Source organism: Macaca fascicularis, chromosome 1 (assembly GCF_037993035.2).
Source record: "Macaca fascicularis isolate 582-1 chromosome 1, T2T-MFA8v1.1".
NCBI lineage: Eukaryota > Metazoa > Chordata > Mammalia > Primates > Cercopithecidae > Macaca > Macaca fascicularis.
Genome location: NC_088375.1, coordinates 74119275 through 74140336, shown reverse-complemented (window position 1 = coordinate 74140336; position 21062 = coordinate 74119275). Strand labels below are relative to the sequence as shown.

At 33.6% G+C, this 21062-nt stretch overlaps 1 protein-coding gene across 1 annotated transcript in view; it reads left to right on the top strand.

The window, feature by feature from the left end:
• USH2A (usherin) overlaps positions 1 to 21062 on the top strand; it is an 800507-nt gene that overhangs the window by 96150 nt on the left and 683295 nt on the right. Inside the window, exons 5-9 of the mRNA XM_005540847.5 lie at positions 8514 to 8577; positions 10565 to 10859; positions 11814 to 11998; positions 12502 to 12723; positions 14182 to 14275. Of these exons, the coding sequence (XP_005540904.3) occupies positions 8514 to 8577; positions 10565 to 10859; positions 11814 to 11998; positions 12502 to 12723; positions 14182 to 14275 (860 nt within the window). The remainder of the gene's footprint in view (positions 1 to 8513; positions 8578 to 10564; positions 10860 to 11813; positions 11999 to 12501; positions 12724 to 14181; positions 14276 to 21062) is intronic.

The following is a 21062-nucleotide window of genomic DNA, read 5'->3' as shown; positions in this document are numbered from 1 at the left end:
TCTACCTTGTTCCTAAGGAAATCTGAATCAATTCATCAGGGTCTTTCCTAAAGAAATTTGTCAAGGTTATCCAATCCAATGCCACGATTATATTTCTTCTTGTATGATTGTGTTTTTGTTGTTTGTCAAAGAAATTTTTGCCCAAGTCAAGGTCACAAAGTTTCCCATAATTTTTTCTAGCTATATTATAGTTTTAGGTTAGTTCTATCATCCATATTGGGTTAAACTTTTACATAAGGTACATGATATGGATTGAGGTACTTAAAAAAAATAAGGTATCTAATATTTCAGGGCCATTCTTGGAAAGAAGAGCATTCTTTTTCCATTTAATTTTCTTTGCTACTTTGTTAAAATACAGCAGACCGTATATGATTTTATTATCAGCTTTTTCATTGCTACTATGGTAGGTATGCAATTGATTTTCATATATTGATATTGTACCTTGCAACTTTGCTGAACTCATTTATAATTCCTAATAGATTTTAGGAGATTTCTTAGAGTTTTCTATGTACAAGAGATAGTTTTACTTCTACTTTTTCAATATGGAAATATTTATTTCCTTAGCTTGCCTATTTGCCCTGTCTGGTAACTACAGAAAAATGTTGACTAGAAGTGGCAAAAGTGGACATTGTTATCTTGTTCATGATCTGAGGGAAAAAGAATTTTTTCACCATTAAATATGATGTTAGCTGTTGGTTTTTCACAGATAACCTTTATTAGACAAGGAAGTAGCCTTCTTTTTTAGTTGGCTGCTTTTTAAAAATTTTTTCATGAAGTATTGAAGTTTGACAATGTGTCTATTGAGATGATCAGGTGGTTTTTGTCTTTTATTTTTCCAAGTTTGTGTATTACTTAATTAATTTTTGAACATTGAACCAGCCTTGCATCCTTGTGATAATTCCACTTCCACATGATGTATAATCCTTTTTGTTAGTACTATATTTGGTTCACTAGAATTTTGTTGAAGATGTTTGCATCTGTATTCATAAGGCATATTGGCCTATAGTTTTCTTTTGATGTCTTTGATGTTTTTGGTATTAGGGTAATACTGGTTTCATAGAATAATTTGGAGAGTGTTTCTTCTTCTTATATTTTTTGGAAGGGCTTATGAAGTAATGGTGCTACTTCTTCTTTAAATGTTTGGTAGAATTTGCCAATGAAGGTATCTGGTCCTAGGCTTTTCGTTGTGGAAATTTTTTTAAAAATTACTAATTTGATCTCTTTGCGTGGTATAGATCTATTCAGATTGCTGATTTCTTCTTAAGTCAGTTTATATAGTTTGTCTGTTTCTTGGAATTTGTCTATTTTATCTAGGCTGTCTAATTTTTGTCATACAGTTGTTCATAGGATCCCTTATGATCCTTTTTTGTGTCTGCAAAGTCAGTTCTAATTTCCCTTTTTTTATTCAAGATTTTAATCATTTGAGTCTTCTCTTTTCTTGGCTACTCTAGTTGAATGTTTGTCAAATTTGTTGATAATTTCTAACTATCAACTTTTGTTGGTTTTCTTGTTGTTTTCTATTCTCTATTTTATTTGCCTCCTCCAAGTTTATAATTTCCATTCTTCTGCTAGCTTTAGGATGAGTTTGCTTTTCTTTTCCTAGTTTCTTAATGTAGAAGGTTAGGTTATTGATTTGATAATTTTCTCTTTAAATATAAGTGTTTACAGCTCTAAATATCGCTTTAAACGCTACTTAAATCCCATAAAGTGTGATACGTTGCATGTTCACTTCCATTAATCTGAAAGGGTTTTTAAATCTTTTTGTAATTTCTTCTCTTATAATTAGTTATTAGGAGTGGGTTAATTTTCACACATTTGTTAATTTTACAAATTTCCTCCTGTTAGTGAGTTCTCATTTTTTCTATTGTGATCCAAGAATATACTTTGCATAATCTCAGTTATTTTAAATTTATTGAGACTTGTTTCATGGCTTAATAAATAATCTATCCTGGAGAATGTACCGCATGCACTTGAGAAGAGTTTTTATTCTGTTTTTGTTGGGTGGAGTGTTCTGTGGATGTCTGTTAAGTCCAATTGGTTTATAAAGTCATTCACGTCTTCCATTTCTGTTTATATTCCGTGTAGTTGCTCTCTCCATGACTGAAAGTAGGATATTGAAGTCTCCGCTATTGTTGTTAATTGTGAATTTTTCTCTTTAAATCTTTAAATTTGTCATTTTTACTGTTGTTAGACATATACATGATTATAATTGTTCTACTTTCCTGATGGATTGATATCTTAAAATATCCTTGTCTCTACTAACAATTTTGTCTAAAGTCTATTTTGTCTGATGTTAGCATAGGAGCTCAAGCCCTTTTGTGGTTATTGTTTGCGTGGTGTATCTTTCTTTTCATTCTGTAACATTCACTCTATTTGTTTCTTCAAATGTAGAGTTTGTCTCTGGCAGAACTCCTATAGGGGGTCATGTTTGTTTGTTTTTCCATTTTGTAAATATCTACTTTTTGATTGAAGTGCTTAAGCCACATACATTTAGCACAGTGACTGATAAGGTAGTTACAATGTCACTTTGCTGTTGGTTTTTAAAAATATGATTTATGTCTTCTAAGTTTCTCTATTCTTCTATCACTGTCTTCTTTGAGTTAAAAAGTTACTTTCTAGTGTATAATTTAATACCCTTGTCATTTATTCTACTATGTTTGTTGCCCAGGATGTTATCATTAGCATCTTAATTCATAAAAATCTAATTCAAATTAATACCAATTTAATTTTAAGAGTATACAAAATTTTACAACTATATAATTTTTTTCCCTCTGCTTTCTTTTGTGCTGTTATTGTCTATGGAGATTTTTATATTGGATGCCCATCAATACAGATATATAATTATTGCTTTATAAATTATAGTTATCTTTTAAAACAAATGTGAGAGAGAAAAAGAATTACAGTAAAAATTCATTTATATTCTTTTTAAATATTTACCTATTTTATTACCTTTATAGGTACTCTTTATTTCTTCATTCAGATTACATTACTTTCTAATATCCTATCATATCAGCCAAAAGGACTTCTTCTGGTATTTCTTGTAGAGCAAGTCTGATAGTGATAAAACCTCACAATATTTCTTTATCTGGGAATGTCAATTTATCCTGCATTTTTGGAGAGTTTTGCTGGAAAAAAATAGTTCTTGGTGCACGGTTTTTTTAGGACTTTAAATATGTCATTCCACTCCCTTCTGGATGCCATGGTTTCTTCACAGGAAATCTGTGGTTAATATTATTGAACATCCCATGTAGGAGATAGTCTTTTCTCACTTGCTGCTTTCAAGATTTTCTCTTTGTCTTTGTCTTTCAACAATTTGATTTTTAATGTGCTTAGGGTGTGGATCTCTTTGAATTTATCCCACTTGCAGATCATTGAGCTTCTTGGATGTGTAGATTAATAGTTTTCTTCAAATTTGTGAAGTTTTTAGTAATTATTTCTCTAAATATTCTTTCTGTCCTTTTACCTCCTTTCTGAAACTCCCATTATGCCTATGTTGGTACTCTTGATAGTGTCCCACAGCTTTCTGGGGCTCTGTTAATTTCTCAACATTCTTTCTCTTTCTATTGCTCACACTGAATAATCTCAATTGACCTGTATTCAAGTTTACTAATTCTTCCCTCTGATCATTTAGATCTGCTAGTGAGCTCCTCTAGTGAATTTTTCAATTAAAAGTTTTCTATTTCTTTTTTCTCTTTTAAGGATTTGCAAAGCCCCTATGGACATGATGTTTCACGTCTTCTCCTTTTAATTATTTTGGATTGTTTGTTGTTTCTTCTGACTGTTGTTGCTGCCTGGGTCAACTGTAATGTTAAGCAGTTGCCACTGATTATTTTTAACAAATAATTGTTTTAAACAAATAGAGTAAATGCTGTTTCCAGTGGATGAACTCTGAGTCAATTCAAGCCTTACTAGTGGGACTTTCCATGGTACTTCCAGGCAGATTGAATAATGACAATCATCTGAGGATAGAGCTTTGAAACAACTCTACTCCCATTCTGATCCTCTAGTGGTAACTAGGTTGCTGGTTTTTACCCTGATTGCAAACTGTTCATTTTCAAGGCTCCCAGTGAGTGGCAGAGAGGAGTATGGGAATAGGAAAGCTAAGATGCCATAGAACATGTTGTTCTTATCAATATTCAGCCATTTAAAAAATAAAAACTCTCCACGTTGTTGCAAGTCTTTGGTTTATTTCCAGAATTCTCAATAAGTTGATATGATATTCTTTGCCAGTGTTCCCATTGCTTTTATGGCAGACAGAATCTGCCATTGTTTTCACTCTGCCATTGCTGATGTCCTTTTATTCGCTTCCTCAATGTCTTTTTTTAATAGTTTTTAAAAATAGTTTTCACCTACATACATTGCCATAACTTATTAGATTTATAACTAATGTTTCACATTTTCAGTGCTAATAAAAATAGTATTTAAAAGTTTTAATTTCCACTGGTTAATCACTAGTATATAGAAATTAAATTATTATGTATTTAACTTCTATCAAACAAAATTAACCAATTCACTTGTTATTTCTAATAGCTTTTATGTACATTCATGGAAAATTTCTGAGTAGACAATTATGCTATCTGCAAATAGAGAATTTATTTCTTTCCTTCTGAATGTTGTGACATTTGTTTACTTAGCCTTATTGTCTGTTTTTACCCTGATTAAATGTTGGATTACTTAGTCAGTTTTCCCATTTTACTAACTTTGTTGTGCCACCCAGTTGTAATGCATAACAACTTCTCTCCAGTCATCACCTGTCTATTTTCTGACTAGACAACTATGAGGTCTTTCTTGTATGAGTCATGTCTATTTCCTTGATCAATTTATATAATTTAGACATATCTTTGCTATATGAATATTTTTCAAAGAAGAATTTTATGGAATGTTTATTCCAATGAATATCTGTTGTTAAAATATTGGCAGGTAGCAAAGGAATAAGTAATATTTATTTCTATGACCGTCCTTGAAATATTTGATAGCATTCTCACCTCAAATCGTAATTCTCTTATTTGGGATGGATGATTCACATTAACTCCAGGTCTTTAGAAAGCTTGCTGTAACTCTTATTTAAGAAGAATTCCTTCAAATACGAATTCTTTAGCAATGGATATGATTGCAAACTCCAAAATTTAAAACTAAAATGGTTTTTAAAGGTTATAAAACCCAGCCCCTTTATTTTATAGATAATAAAATAGATTTCATTATTCCTCTGCAGCAGAGCTTCCCTTTAGCTATTATTAAAATATAGGGAGTGAATTCTAATTTATCAGCATTGAAAGGTACACCTCCACTTCTAATACCCGGTCTGACTGCCAACATTTTTCACACATATGACTGTAATATCCACCTAACTGGCCTCTTGGCTTCTGCTCTTGTCTTCCTATATTCTAGTCTCAGAACTTTTGAATAATCCTGAGATCACATCACTCCTCTTCTTGAAACCCTCCAATGGTTTCCCATTTTACTCAGACTAGAAATCAAATTTCTTACAATAGGCTATAAGACTTTGTATGTATAACAATTTGTACCTCCATCCTCCCTTTTCCCCAGCCAGCTACTTGTCTGACCTAACCTTCTAATAACCTCCCCTCTTTTATTCTGCTTTAGGATGCTAGCTCCTTGCACCTCCTCTAACATGCCAAGCATACTGATTTAGAGGTCTATGTGCTTATTAATGCCTGCCTGGAACATTTTGCCCCTAGATATACATATGACTCATTCCCATTCCCCTGTCAATGCCACATTCTCAATGAGGCCTCTCTTGAACATAATATCCCCACTAAAATCCAGCCATGCTTTCCAACCTGCTCTAATCCTTCTGTTTTTCATAAAATATATAGCATTCCAATATACTATATGAATTACTCATTGATTATGTTTATCTACGTGAATGCAAGCTCCATAAAAGCAAGGGTATTTTGTTGTTGTTGTTAACTGATTGTACCTTTGGCACTCGTGAAAGTGCCTGGCACGTTATAGGCTTCCAATAAATATTTGTAAATGAATCAATACGTAAAAGAATGAAGCTACCCTGACATTTAAAGCCATGGTTCAGGCTTTAGCAACATCACAGTGTTCATCAGTTTTGCTGTCTTTCAGTTATAGTAAGTCTTTCAAAATTATGAATGGCTAGCCCCTGTTTGTTATGATCTGGATTCTTTGAGATAGAACATTTCCCTAAAGGTTCTATATAAAACATTTTAGACAATATTTTATCCTGAGAAAGCAAATTGGATAACAGGAAATACAGGTAATTTTTTTTTCTCCTTGATAGCTCATTATGTTGACAAAAATAGAAAATGAAGACTGTCAGTTTTCTAGGACTGCCATGCAAAAGTACCTCAATCTGGGTGACTTCTCCCAGAAAGAGAATGCCTAGGACTATAGGGGGACACAGAAAGTTCCCCACAGGGAGTATTTCAAAGCTGAAACATTAAGGGCTGTATGAGGCAGAAAAATTGGAAGCAGAGGCAAAATTGCAACCTTAGGACTAAGAGAGCTTGAAGGTTGTGGGGCATTAAAAATTCATGCTGTAGATTAGCAGTGTGGGGTGTAAAGGATATTAGGAGAGGAAGAACTAAGCATGGTTAGGGATAGCTGAAGGTAAAGAACAAACAGAACACAGGCCCAGCTTCCTTTATTCTTGGCAGACAATACTATCTCTTACCTCACAAAGAAAATTTATGCTATAAGGAGTGACTTTCCTATTTGTCTTTCCTACTCCCCGAACAAAAGCATAGGCACATAATGGCTTTGCTGTATTTGCATTTATTCTTCTCATCTTTCTTCTAAGAATGACATGTCCATCTTTCTACCATTCCCTACTTTGTTTAACTTCAGATCCTGTATCTAGGTCAACTGATCATAAATCATGTTGCCTGAATGGCCAATTAACTGAAAGAATATTTTACCATGTTTTCTTATTTCTTGTAACTAATTATAATTTTTAGAACAATCTGTTTTGGAAATCTTGTAAAGATTTCTGCAAAATTTTAGTAGATTTTGTTTTGTGTTTGTAACACCACTTGGAAGAACAATTCTTTGCACTTGTGCCAGTTGCCTGTTTTAGGACAGATAAAGTAGAGAAACTCTCCCTATGGGAAAGTCAGAGCAGGAAGCTGCCTAGAGCACATCTTCTTGTGGGCCTCAGCTCATGGGGTGTGTGGAAGATTGAGACTAATGGGTAGAAAGGGAGAGCCTATATGTGTATTTTTCTTAGAATATATCAATAGAGACTATACTAATGAAGAAATATTTTTATATATATAATATTTTGATTATTTTCTCAAATATATTATTTAGTATAAATACAACATGTAAATATATGAATATACACAAATATATGCATACACACACTCACACACAGACACATACTCTTTTTAGGCTCCTGAGTCTCACACTTTGCTTGTGAGTTTCTTTCTGATTCTGAGATCACTATCTCAGACTATTTTGTGTGCTAATTCTCCTCTCCATGTTTTATTCATCAGCCATATCCTCACTCTGTCCCAGTTTCCTCCAAGCAACCACCAAGGAGCAGCAGAAAACATAAATCAAACATTCTTTAAAACTTTATCAAGACAGAGCAAAAACTGAATAGTTAAAATAAAAAACACAATGGGAAAATGATCATTTGATGAATTTAAATTCCTCCAATTTTTAAAAAAACTATTGAAATAAACAATTATTGAAATAAATTTTGTTATTGAAAATATAACAAAAAACTGAGAGTTGGTAGTTTTTCTACTTTATTCTGTCCCTACTCTCTTGGGCTTATTTGTCTTAGTAAGTTCTGAATAAATATTTGCCAAACAAATAAAATAATACCATGTGGATTAAGGTTGATAGCTACATTTGCCTTGAAACGTCACCTAATTCAAAGTAGATTGGTCTTTGAACCTGGTTTTCTTAGAAGAATTTTCCTGAGGCAATAAAATTCTGAGAGTGAACTATGATACTATTGATATATGTGAATGACACAGAATCCACAAGTAGGAAGTCTTCGATGAGTCCTCGTTTGGAGATTTTCTAGAACAGACATTAATTTAACTTTAGAGAGGACCCAAACAGATAGCCTGGAGCTTGGATCTAGAACACGCGGGATGTGAGAGTTAGAAATCTTCCTTTTGGCATTGCAAATACTCTGGAAATCGCAATCGGAAGCAGATGACAATCAAATTTAGGGCTGATGAGATAATATATTTATGGATTTATAAACTAGAGAGAAATCTGACTTGGGAAGGGACTTCTGGTGAAAACCATGAGTTTGATCAAGAAATAAGTTGACCAAAGTATTCACTTTGACTTAAGTCCTACAATGTTCATGGAGATAACTATGATTATTTTTGTTATTCTTGTGGAATTAGCAAACTAAAGATAGATCTGTAAATGTTTCTAAGGGCAGTGACATAAATATCTTTCTAACCTTAACATCTTCAAAGGAATATCACTTAAATACTTGTCAGATATTGCTTGGTAAACAGAGACTTCTTATATTATGTACGTGTATGTATTTGCAGGTTTAGAGCAGTTTGTCGGAAGAATGCAAGATTTTCGATTATACCAAGTGGCACTTACAAACAGGTAAGCAGCTGCTGCATTGTAAACTTCAAGAACTGTAAGGATAAATGCTGAATTCACTTAAATAAGAATACCATGTAGATTATACCATTTTTTATCTTTATAGCATTTGGCAAACTTCACCTAATTAATGTTTACAGTGTTTGCTTTGGCTTAGTCTATGGTTGTTATTCACTAGTGCTACTCTTGGGGAACTCCTTGTAATATGAAATTGATCACATTTTTTCCTAAGGATTTTCTGTAAGAAAACTTGATATTTGAAAATTTTATAAAATTTGTCATACATTGTTTAAATTTTCTATATGAAGTAGTTTCTATTAATAATAATTGAGAAACTTCTATATCTGCCTTTTAAAATTGGTTTGTTGACTTTATACCTACTAGAGAATGTAGAACAATAAACATGATTAATTATTTTGATATATGGGAAATTCTCAAGAGACTGGTCTATTAGACTTGGAGACAAGAAGAATGAGCATTTGAAGTATTGTGATATATTTTTCTATTTTCAGTGAACAAATAATTTTATAGACTCAGGCTAGCTTTAATGTTATTTCCTTATCTTGAGAGTAGATAGGAAATCTTTCTTAGGGCCTCTTAAAGGCATACAGAATTTTTAAAAATTTAAGTGAAATTCTGCTTAGGATGCCTTTGAACTTTCTTCTTCAGCTTATGATATCATGGTATAATAGTATATTGTTGTATGGATGAGTTGATCTTATTTATTTCTATAAAAACCAAAAAGAAGAATGTTCATTCTTATTTCTTCAAGGCAGATGTAAATTAGTGTGGTGGGTTTCCAAATGAAAAGACTAGCCCTTGTAAATTTAGAAACATTGCTTTGCTGTGGCTCTTAGTCCATGGCAGATTATTAACAATATAAACATTCTTTCTTACCAGTCTATATAATCAAGGTATGCCTCAATAAAGGGTGACATAGCCCTGGAACACAGTGTTAGGTGTATTTACTACCAACAGCCTTACTATATTTTAGATCACCTTTGTCTAAAATGCTGAAGGCCAAGGTTGTCGTAATTCTTTGGGAATAAAGTTTTTCCTTGGGAGTGAAAGATTTTATACTGGATTCTATACTGGTGGCTTTTGGTCCCATTCAAAACTTGGTATCAGTTGAAAAGTATTGATGAGATTTAAAGAAGGTATGACTTCATGTGATTTAATGAATGGAAAAGCTGCCTGACTCCTTCATTGCTCCACTGGGGTCTGAGAGGAAAAGCCTGGTTTCTCTGGTAAGACCTTGGTTACTAATTTTGGCCTACCTGAAATGTCTGGGAAGGTGCTATGTGGAAGAATGCCTATAAATAGAATGACTAATTCTGGTCTAGAGCAAGTATATTGCCCTTAATGGAAAAATTAAATATATCTACCTGGAATTGGCATTCTTCTTTGACTGTTGGCAGCCGCCATATGATCTCAAGCCATTGAAGCACTACAGGATGTCAGGATCTGTACTGATGAGTCACAGGAAACCACTGACAAATGGCCTTGGCCTCAGTCCTTCACTTAAAACAGAAGCAGATAAGATGATACTTGCTTTCATACCTCTTTCCCATGGATGAACTGAAAACATTATCTATAACTCTCATTATTTTCCATATATTATTGTTCACTCTCAGTAGTTAGTTTAGCAACCTAAGTAAATGTGACCTTTCTATTTTATCACAAATAGACACAGTAAAATATTGTGGTATTTATTTAAGTATCTTAATAATCAGACAAGGGCATATGCATGCTTCTTGATATAAATAAAAAGTTAATATTAAAATGTGCTGGTTTTGATATACATTTATGATAATGAATTTGTTTATTTGGCCAAAGATAAGCTGTATTTTATGTTTCATGCATAGAATTATTAAAGCTAAATGGATACTCATGAAAGCACTAAACGAGTGACATTCATTTGTAACACCTCTTAGAAGTTCTATTACTTTTAAGCTCTTTGTCCTTACAGTCTCCCTCTTGACTCCCACAGAGAGATTCTGGAAGTTTTTTCTGGAGATCTTCTCAGATTGCATGCCCAATCACATTGCCGTTGCCCTGGCAGCCACCCGCGGGTCCACCCTTTGGCACAGCGGTACTGCGTTCCTAACGATGCAGGAGACACAGCTGATAATAGAGTGTCACGGTTGAATCCTGAAGCCCATCCTCTCTCTTTTGTCAATGATAATGATGTTGGGACTTCATGGGTTTCAAATGTGTTTACAAACGTTACACAACTTAATCAAGGAGTGACTATTTCAGTTGACTTGGAAAATGGACAGTATCAGGTAATTAGAAACAATAAGTTGTACATTAATTTCCTGTGGTTTTTACAACAAATGCCCACAAACTTCATGTCTTAAAACAACAGAAATGTATTCCCTAACAGTTCTGGGCACCAGAAATATGAAATCAACATGTTGGCAGGGCTACACTCCCTTCAAAGTTTCCAGAGGGGGATCTCTCCTTGCTATTTGCAGCTCTAGGTGGCCCTTGGTGTTACTTGACTTGTGGCACCACAACTTCAATCTCTGCCTCCATTTTCACATGGTGTCCTTCCTTGTTTCTCTGTGAGCATCAATTATCCCTTTTCTTTATCTTGTATAAGGCCCACCCTATTAAACCCAGGATGATCTAATATTGACATCCTTAATTATACTGCAAAGACCCTATTTACAAATAAAGTCACGTTTACTGGTTTGGACAGTGGTACTTGGACATATCTATTTGGGAACACAATTCAACCCACTAAAAGGTGAAAACTGAACTAGGCAATTGAACATTACCTCAATAAAGTAGTGTATTATAATGTATACAATAAAAATATCTAAAAGACAACATATAGGGCCTTATGTTTGAGATTTGTATCAAAATGATATTTATGAAATGTTGAAACTAAGTTCTTTTTATTAAGTAGCAAAAAGTAATACAAACTAGGGTGCTTTTTCTAAATTACTTAAGACTATATATATGACATTTATTTCATAGATGTAATGTTCTTGTTTATGTTTTTATTTGCATGTTGATTTATAAAATCCTTGAGCAAATGAACAGATATACAATTATAGAATGTGCTGCTTTTCCATAGGGCTATGAAGTTTCTGGATGTCTAATACATATTTGATAATTATAATAATGACAAAGCGAGCCAATATATACGAATCTAACATTTCCATGGTTTCATACATACTGATGAGTTACACTTAAAACTTTAATTACATTAATTAACTTTCCATTTTCAGGTGTTTTATATTATCATTCAGTTCTTTAGTCCACAACCAACGGAAATAAGGATTCAAAGGAAGAAGGAAAACAGCTTAGATTGGGAGGACTGGCAATATTTTGCCAGAAATTGTGGTGCTTTTGGAATGAAAAACAATGGAGATTTGGAGAAACCTGATTCTGTCAACTGTCTTCAGCTTTCCAAGTATGAATATTTTTAAACAATTAATTTAATAGACTGGTTAAATTAGTCTTAATTTAAGACTGATTGGTTACATTAGTCATAATGTACAAGTAAGCTAGCTCTCTAGACTGGTAGAGACTTCCCTTCACCACCAGCTTCCTTGAGGCAGATTCTCCTAAGTCTTATCCCTAAATTGGGTTTGAAACTATCTTTAAAGTTCTTGTAAAATACATTAGAGTGACTCTTATTTCAATCTCACTGGTGTTTCACAATCTGATTTTCAGATTGTTTAGCAAGTTATCTATGTTAATGGAATTTTCATTATGTTTTCAAGGAATTGTTTTAGTGTGGCTTTCAATTATAATCCTGTATTGTTTGCATGTGAAATGTATGGAATATACTTTTACTAGAAAGAATAATTTAAGCTTTTATTGATGCTGTGTAGTAATTTCTCAACATTTTGATTTCTGTTTTGCCAAAAATGTGAATAGATTTTCATGACATCAAATTTCTTTCATTAACAGTTTTACTCCATATTCCCGTGGCAATGTCACATTTAGCATCCTGACACCTGGACCAAATTATCGTCCTGGATACAATGACTTCTATAATACCCCATCTCTTCAAGAGTTCGTAAAAGCCACACAAATAAGGTTTCATTTTCATGGGCAGTACTATACAACTGAGACTGCTGTCAACTTCAGACACAGATATTATGCAGTGGACGAAATCACCATTAGTGGGAGGTATTATTATGAATTTTGTTTTCAACAAGGTTTTTGTCATACTTATTGTCTTAACAGCACATTAAGATTTCAGAGCAAGCCAGATTTCAAGCTTTACATCTTGAAATGATTTCACACTCTAAGTTTTTAGGAGAAGATCTGTGTGTGAGTCTTTTCTCTATATAACATTGTTGAGTGTGTGTGAGTGTGTGTGTGTGTGTGTGTGTGTATGAATTGATTTTCAAAAGCTGTTGCTTTTAGAAGCTATGACACTCTGAATCTGACTTAGAAATGATTTATCCAGTATTTTACTTGATTTGTTCTGGAATATAATTTTCAAATATTCTCGAAAACAAAGAGTTGGAGCTGGATTTGGAGTTTTAACTATACTACCAGAGAGTTTTTAAGTACAGATCTTGGTCTACCTGAGTTCATAGTGCACAGTTCCATGGGGAATACTTGTTTTTCTTTAGTGGAAAGAGCTGATGTGCCCTAAGTAGTTTATAAATGTCTGATCATAATTGAGAACATGACTCATGATATTTAAAAAGAAATGATAGCTGCAAACCTAGGCAGCATACTGTCTAATATAGAAATGTACATATAGACTATATTTAGAATGGGTTGTTCTAGAGGAACGATAGGCCTTGTGAATAAAATATGTCTTCAAAAGCAGACCAAAATACCAGTATAGAAGCATTGTTTGTTTGCTAAGTCATAGCATAATGAACAAAGCAATACTATTAAATATTCATCATCTAACTTTGGAAAAAAAGAACAAAAAATTTGAAATACGTTAACTGCATTCTGCAGTTTGTCAACTTTATATTCTTTTTTTTTTTTTTTTCTTTGACAGGGTTTTGCTCTGTCAGCCAGGCTGGCATGCAATGGCATAATCATGGCTCACTGCAACCTCAACTTCTGGGCCTCAAGTGATCCTCTCATCTTAGCCTTCCAAGTAACTGGGACTACAGGCATGTGCCACAATGCCCAGATATTTTTTTTTTTCACTTTTTGTAGAGACATGGCTTTGCCATGTTGCACAGGCTGGTCTCAAACTCCCAATCTCAAGTGATCTACCCGCCTCAGTCTCCCAACGTGCTAAGACTACAGGCGTGAGCCACCATGCCCAGCCTGAACTTTATATTCTTAACTGTATTTTAAATAGTTTAGTAAATGCCTTCCCTTTGTACATGGTTGGTATAGATACAAAAAATTCCATTCCCCTTTAAAGGTTGGCTTGAACATTATCTTTACAATACAGTGGTTTGGATATTGGTGACAGTTCTTCTGATATTTCCAGATAAATTAAAAACTTGTACAGATATCCACACGATTAAGGAGGAACTGATTTTGTATCAATTAAATATACAAAAATCTTCCCTGTTGAATTCACACAATGTGTATAGGCCTAGGACCTTAAATACATTCACAGTTGAGTTAGTGTTCCTTAGGAGTGTGTGATGCTCATGTTTGCAGATGTCAGTGCCATGGTCATGCCGATAACTGCGACACAACAAGCCAGCCATATCGATGTCTCTGCTCCCAGGAGAGCTTCACTGAAGGACTTCATGTGAGTTCTATTTTATGCATGGAAATCTTAAAAAAAAAATAGTAGAGATGGCGACTATAAATTCTATGAACTTAATTTTGGCCTAACAAATGAAAATAAATTTAAAAACTGATATGAACTTAAAACGTCAATTATTGCAGAGTTTTTGTAAAGAAAAGTAACAGCCATCAATTAAGTTGAAATTGTATTTTTAAAAAATAATTTCGACCAGAGAAATGACAACTGAAACCAAACACTAAGGTTTCTTCTTTATCTTTTGTTTTTCTTTCTTTGTTTCATCAGCATTATCATATTTTTAAAATAATTTTTAATGTATCTGGATAGCATGGCACTAAACAAAAAATAGTTTGATTCTTACTAAAGGGTATTTATACAAACGTATCAATAAACAAGAAAAGCATCTTTAGATGCAGAACAATTTTTATGTATTTATGTGAATCAAGGTTCATTTATTGCTAATATCAGGCATTTTAATTAATTGAAAATCGGTAGTAAAATGATTTATGAGTTATGGTTACTGTAGTTTTCTGTGATGGTCAGGGGAATTCCATAGTTGACTTGGAATTTTAGCTTCATCTTTAGGGGAAAGAGGTAAGTGGAAATAAAATCAAGAAACATTTGTTGGTAGGAATATCTAGCAACAACATCAGAAATAGCTGATATGAAAGAGGGTTCAGCAGCAGTAACAATTATACCAATAATGACAGTAGATAATATAGACTCTTCAGTAAATATGTTTGAGACAACTGGCTGCTAGTTTGCAAGAAAATAAAGTTAGAGTTCTACCTGATGGTATGTACAAGAATGTATGTGGCTTAAACTATTAGTGAAAAATAACTATAAATATATTAAAATAAAGATTAGAAGAATACTTACATATCTTAAGTTGAGGGCTTTTATTAGATAAGCAAATGAAATACAAACAGAAACAAACATCTGGAGCTATGAAGGAAATTAATGACACATTCTGTTACATAAACATTTAAAATTCTACACAGTGCAAGGGTTAGCATAAATGTAATGTAGTGACAATTACATGGCTTGTTAGGAAATGTTTATATCATATTAACAGGTAAACAGTTAAGATTCCTAATACACAAGCATTTACAAAATACTAAGAAAAATATAACAGTCTGATAAAAATGAGCAAATAGATGAACAAGCAATTTACAAATGAACAAATTATACTTTTAATGAACACATAAAAGGTTACCCAACCTCAGTTTTAATCAAATTCAACAATTGTTTTTAATATTTCAAATTAGTAGGAAATATAAAGATTGGTAACACTTAGTACTTGTGAGAATATAACCTTTAACACATCACTGATATGATTGCCAATTAATGCAATAGTTTCGGGGACAATTTGTCCACCTCTGCTAAAATTAAATTTTCAAATATAGTGAACTACATTATATAATTGCTGTCATTCTAAAAAGCAGTTTTTCAATGACAAGTGTATGGAATGGTGTATTAGTCTGTTTGCATTGCTATACAGGAAGACCTGAGACTGGGTAAATAGTAAAGAAAAGATATTATTTGGCTCGTGGTACTCCTGGCTATACAAGCATGGTGCCAGCATCTGCTTGGTTTCTGGTGAGGCCTCAGAAAGCTTACAATCATGGCAGAAGGCAAAGCCAGAAGCCAGGCTCTTTTAAACAGCCTTGTCTAAACAGTCATGAACTAACAGAGTGAGATCTCACTGCTGAAGGGAGGGCACTTCATGAAGGATTCACCTCCATGACCCAAACACCTCCCACCAGGCTCACCTCCAACACTGGGGATCACATTTCAACATGAAATTTGGAGGGGACAAACATGCAAACTATATCAAATGCTTATATTTCTATCATTTTTGTTACATAAATATAGGCTTAAATGTTAGTGCATTTTAGCTTTTCAGATGGTAGCACTGTCTCATACACTCATGTATGACTTGTAAACATCTCTGCCTCTTGGACCTTGCCCTACACTTGTGTTTTAGTTAGTTACTTCACTTCTCTGTGCAGTTATTTTAGGATATTATAAAGCATCTTGCTTTTTAAAAAACCATCTGTAAAGGTTTTGGCAAACTCCATTTCTGTCTTCTGATTCTTACTCTGATCTAATTTGCTTTTGACTGTAACATTAGTGAGAATAGTTCAATGGCAAGAATATTATCTATAATGCAGACTTTCTCTGGCAGATTTAAAATGTGGTCCCACTCCTCAGTTTCAACTCAGAGTCTTTGATTTAGTTACGGCCTACTTTCTTTCTTTCTATGTGCTCAGACCAAAATTTCCATGTTCTAATTTAGATATCCTTTTGAATTAATTTTCTAGATCACTGCTTTATATACATGTAGTCCTCATCATTAGTCAATACTTGTGTTAAAAGAAGAAATATTTTATGGTTTTCTTTTGGATTTCCAATGTCTAGAGTCTTTGCATTTGATTTGATTAGTATATTATGAGAAAAAATCTTTTAGAAGAACTAATTTTAATATGCTTGATCGTATGGCTTATCATATTGTCACAGAAATGAAATTAATTGGATTAACTTGATTGATTCACTCTTTACTGGGCCATAATTGTGTGTTTAAATTTTTGCAAATTTTATTTGTTCTATTTTAAAGTTAAAGTAACATTTATTATATTTTTCTACTGTCTCCTTTTGGTCCCTTAAGATGGACACTTACTTCCTTATAATCAGTGATTTGTTTCATTAACTTTGTCCTCTCCTCCACAAAGCCACAAATACTCCAATTAAAAAACACTTTGGGATGAATTCAGTAGGGCACCTTGAACTGAATATATCTAGTATTTGCAAGCTACAGTTTGGCTAATACCTTCATATGATATGTTCTCTTCTGAACTTCTCTTGCTTTCTGTTGACTAGTTAGTTGGTGTTAGTCTCTCTCATTTGCTTTTGATGTCCTGTCTTGTTTTTTCTTTCTCTCTCTTTAATTGCTCACAGTTAAGTGTTCAATATTTTCTGATTCTTGGATGATTTCATGCTTCCTCTTAAAAATAGAGCCATTAAATGAATGAAGGCTCATGATTGGTTTCAGAAGTCAAGTTGGGATTTTCAGACTTGGTCTCAGGTGGTGACTGTTGGATTATGAACTAGTGAAATAATTAACTATAATTTGGATTGAGAATACATTTTAATGCTTCTTATCTAGACATTAAGTACCTTTTGAAAACAAAAATGAAAAAGTAGACTTTTTGTTATTTTCCTCCTTGACATATTTTGATAATTTATGAATTTAGCCATAAATTTTAAAAAGCAAGAAATATAATTTACTTAGCAAAGTTTGGCAAATGCAGCTGCAGGGAAAAAGTCAACAGACTGTTAAGTTGAATGATTTCTCAGTCCTGTGATATTTTCAACAATGTATTGAAAATGAAAAATGATTTTATAGAAGCATTAATAGGCATGACATTCTCTTTTGTTATCATTCAAAGTATTTTAATACATGCAGGGACTTACGTGTCTGAGAAAAGTTGTCTTACAGTAATTTGAAAATATACCTTTTCTAATGCTTTTCATGTTGTTCTACTTTTTAAAAATAATACGTTTTAATATAAGCCATTCATTTCCTATTGGAATCCATGTTCTTTTTAAAGACCTGGACATAATCCAAAAAGAATGTCTTCAATTCCACAGTATTATGCTATCCATTAATAATATTACTCAATAAACAGGGCTTTTGTGAATTATATTACAGACATTTGGCAAACAGATGAAAATGTAAGCACTGAAAATATGCCAGTTCTTGGCAACCGTCTTTCCTATGAGAAAGTATTTTTAGTAGAAGCGAAAATGAATGAAGTTGAGAAAAAGTGGAATGGTGAATTCAGGGGCAGGTTCACATACTTACCCATCCTAAGGAATTTTCCATACAAAATATTCTTCATTTGTTTATAAGGCTTCAGTGTCACAAATTGATGGCTCACAGGTAGAAACAGTGTTTAAACAGTTTTGATTTTCTGCAAGAGTTTTCACTTTAAAATATTTATTTATTCTTCAACTTTTTTTTTTTTTTGAGAGGGAGTCTCACTCTGTCACTGAGGCTGGAGTGCAGTGGCATAATATTGGCTCACTGCAACCTTGGCATCTCAGCTTCAAGTGATTATCCGGTCTCAGCCTCCCAAGTAGCTGGGACTACAGATGCACACCAGCACACGTGGCTAATTTTTTTTTTTTTTGTAGAGATGGCTTTCACCTGGTTGGCCAGGCAGGTCTTGAACTCCTGACCTCAAGTGCTCCACCTGCCTTGGCCTCCCAAAGTGCTGGGAATGCAGGCATGAGCCACCACTCCTGGCCCTCAACTTTTATTTTAAGTTCAGGGGAACATGTGTAGGATGTGCAGGTTTGTTACTTAGGTAAAGGTGTGCTATGGTGGCTTCTTGCATAGATCATCCCCTCACCTAGGTATTAAGTCCAGCAACCATTAGCTATTCATCCTGATGCTCTTCCCTCAACCCCCGACCATCCCTAAGAAGCCCCAATGTGTGTTGTTCCCCACCATGTGTCCATATGTTCTCATCATTCAGATCCCACTTATAAGTGAGAATACGTAGTGTTTGGTTTTCTGTTCCGGCATTGTTTTGCTGAGGATAGTGACTTCCAACTCTGTTCATGTCCCTGCAAGTGATTTATATTCCTGGTAATATATAGTAATGGAATTGCTGGGTCAAATGGTATTTCTGCCTCCAGGTCTTTGAGGAATTGCCACACTGTCTTCCACAATGGTTGAACTAATTTATACTCTCACCAACAGTGTAAAGGTGTTCCTTTTTCTCCGCAACCTTGGAGCTTCTGCACAAGAAAAGAAACTATCGTCAGAGTGAACAGACAACCTATAGAAGGGGAGAAAATTTTTGCAATCTATCCATCTGACAAAGGCATAATATCCAGAGTCTAGAAGGAACTTAAACAAATTTACAAGAAAAAAAACCAAACAACCCCATTAAAAATTGGGAAGGAGCCCTGAGTCAGCGAGTTGTTGCCAGGGGAGGACATGAATATCTTCTTTTGAGAACTGTCTGTTCATGTTCTTTGCCCAATTTTTAATGGGGTTGTTTGTTTGAGAACAGTTCTCAAAAGAAGACATACGTGTGGCCAACAAACATATGAAAAAAAGCTCAACATCACTGATCATTAGAGAAATGCATATGAAAACCACAATGAGATACCATCTCACATCAATCAGAATGGTGATTATTAAAAGTCAAAAAATGACACTTACAAATTTTTAATTCCTCACTTCTCTTAATCAGAATGTAGTCTAACACTGTATCCATTTCCTCCCCTGTCAACAGCTCACTGGCTCAGGGTGGCATTTGCCCCAGCATTTACCCCACTTACAACAGTATCACTCTTCGGTTTGCTACAACAGTCACTACTATATCTGGGCGACCTCACTTTGGTGAACTACCTGGCCTTCAAAGACTTTGAACTTCTGAACCTTGTAAAGCAAAACTGATTGATAGATTGAGACACTGGAAGCTAGAATACATCATTAGTTATTCTTAGTATAGCAAGACCAGCTGTTCATTGCTATATTCATTGTTAACTCCTATTTCTTTTACCCATTTATAAAAATAAAAACTCACAACTCAAGAATATCTATTAGCAAAGACACTGTTGACTCTGAGATGAAATTAAAGCCATGCTTACTTTTTTAAAAAATTACATTTTTGACATCTAAAAACATTTACCTTGGGGAGCCTCACTGATTCTCCTCTGTACTCTTTGACTAGGAACTCCGATACATTTTGGTATTGTATTGGCAATTTTAAGGGCTTGACTTTAATGTATGATACATATCATAAATAATAATGGCATATTTAACTCATTGAGAATACTTTTAGAATATTTGTCACATTTCTTCCCGAGAATGAAAGAAAGCAGTAAATGCTTAATTTACTAGACCCACTTTAGAACAGATTTAGGGTGAAACAAATCCAAAGCCTAGATGCTATTCATTAACTTTCATACAGAGTTAAACATTTCAAAGTAGAATTTAGAAATACATGGTATTGAACTTGCATGAATCATTATATATCTCACAAGTTACAAACACGTATGTTATTTATAAATGTTTAATTTTATTTGAATAAAAAATAGCCACTGTTACTTCATTTTTAAGTCAACTTTTAATTTTGAGATAATTGTAGATTTATATACAGTTGTAAGAAACAATATAAAGACATTTTGTGTACTCTACCAATTTGACTCATGGTAACATCTGCCAAAACTAGTGTTTTTTTCTTTTTAAATCAAAAGTGTGATTTGTGTGCAATAAAATATAACTACTTAAAAATATATATTTTGATGAGTTTTGGCATATGTGTACCCTGTATAGTCACCATCTCTGTCAAGATATGGAATGTTTCTCTCTCCCAAACATTCTCTTATGCTTCTTTGCAGTCAGTGCTGTTCCTGAACCCCCAATCCCAGGAAACTGCCAATCTTCTTTCTATCAATACAGATTAGTTTTGCCTGTTCCAAAATTTCATAGCATAGAGTTATTTGGTATGTAATATTTTGGTACATAGACTTTTAAATCCCACCTCACTCCCACTTTTAGATCATTCCCTAATTACCTGTGCTGTTAGCTTTACCACAACATAGTATCTCTGGCCCAGTTAATCAGAAATCCATTATAAGTATCAAAGCATATATATTAAGCTCATAGGTACAGAATACAAGCTAGGAATTGGAAGCCTGGGTTTATCTGTCAACTAACATATTTGCAAAGCTATAACATATTTATTACTTCTTTTTCTTATCTAGTACT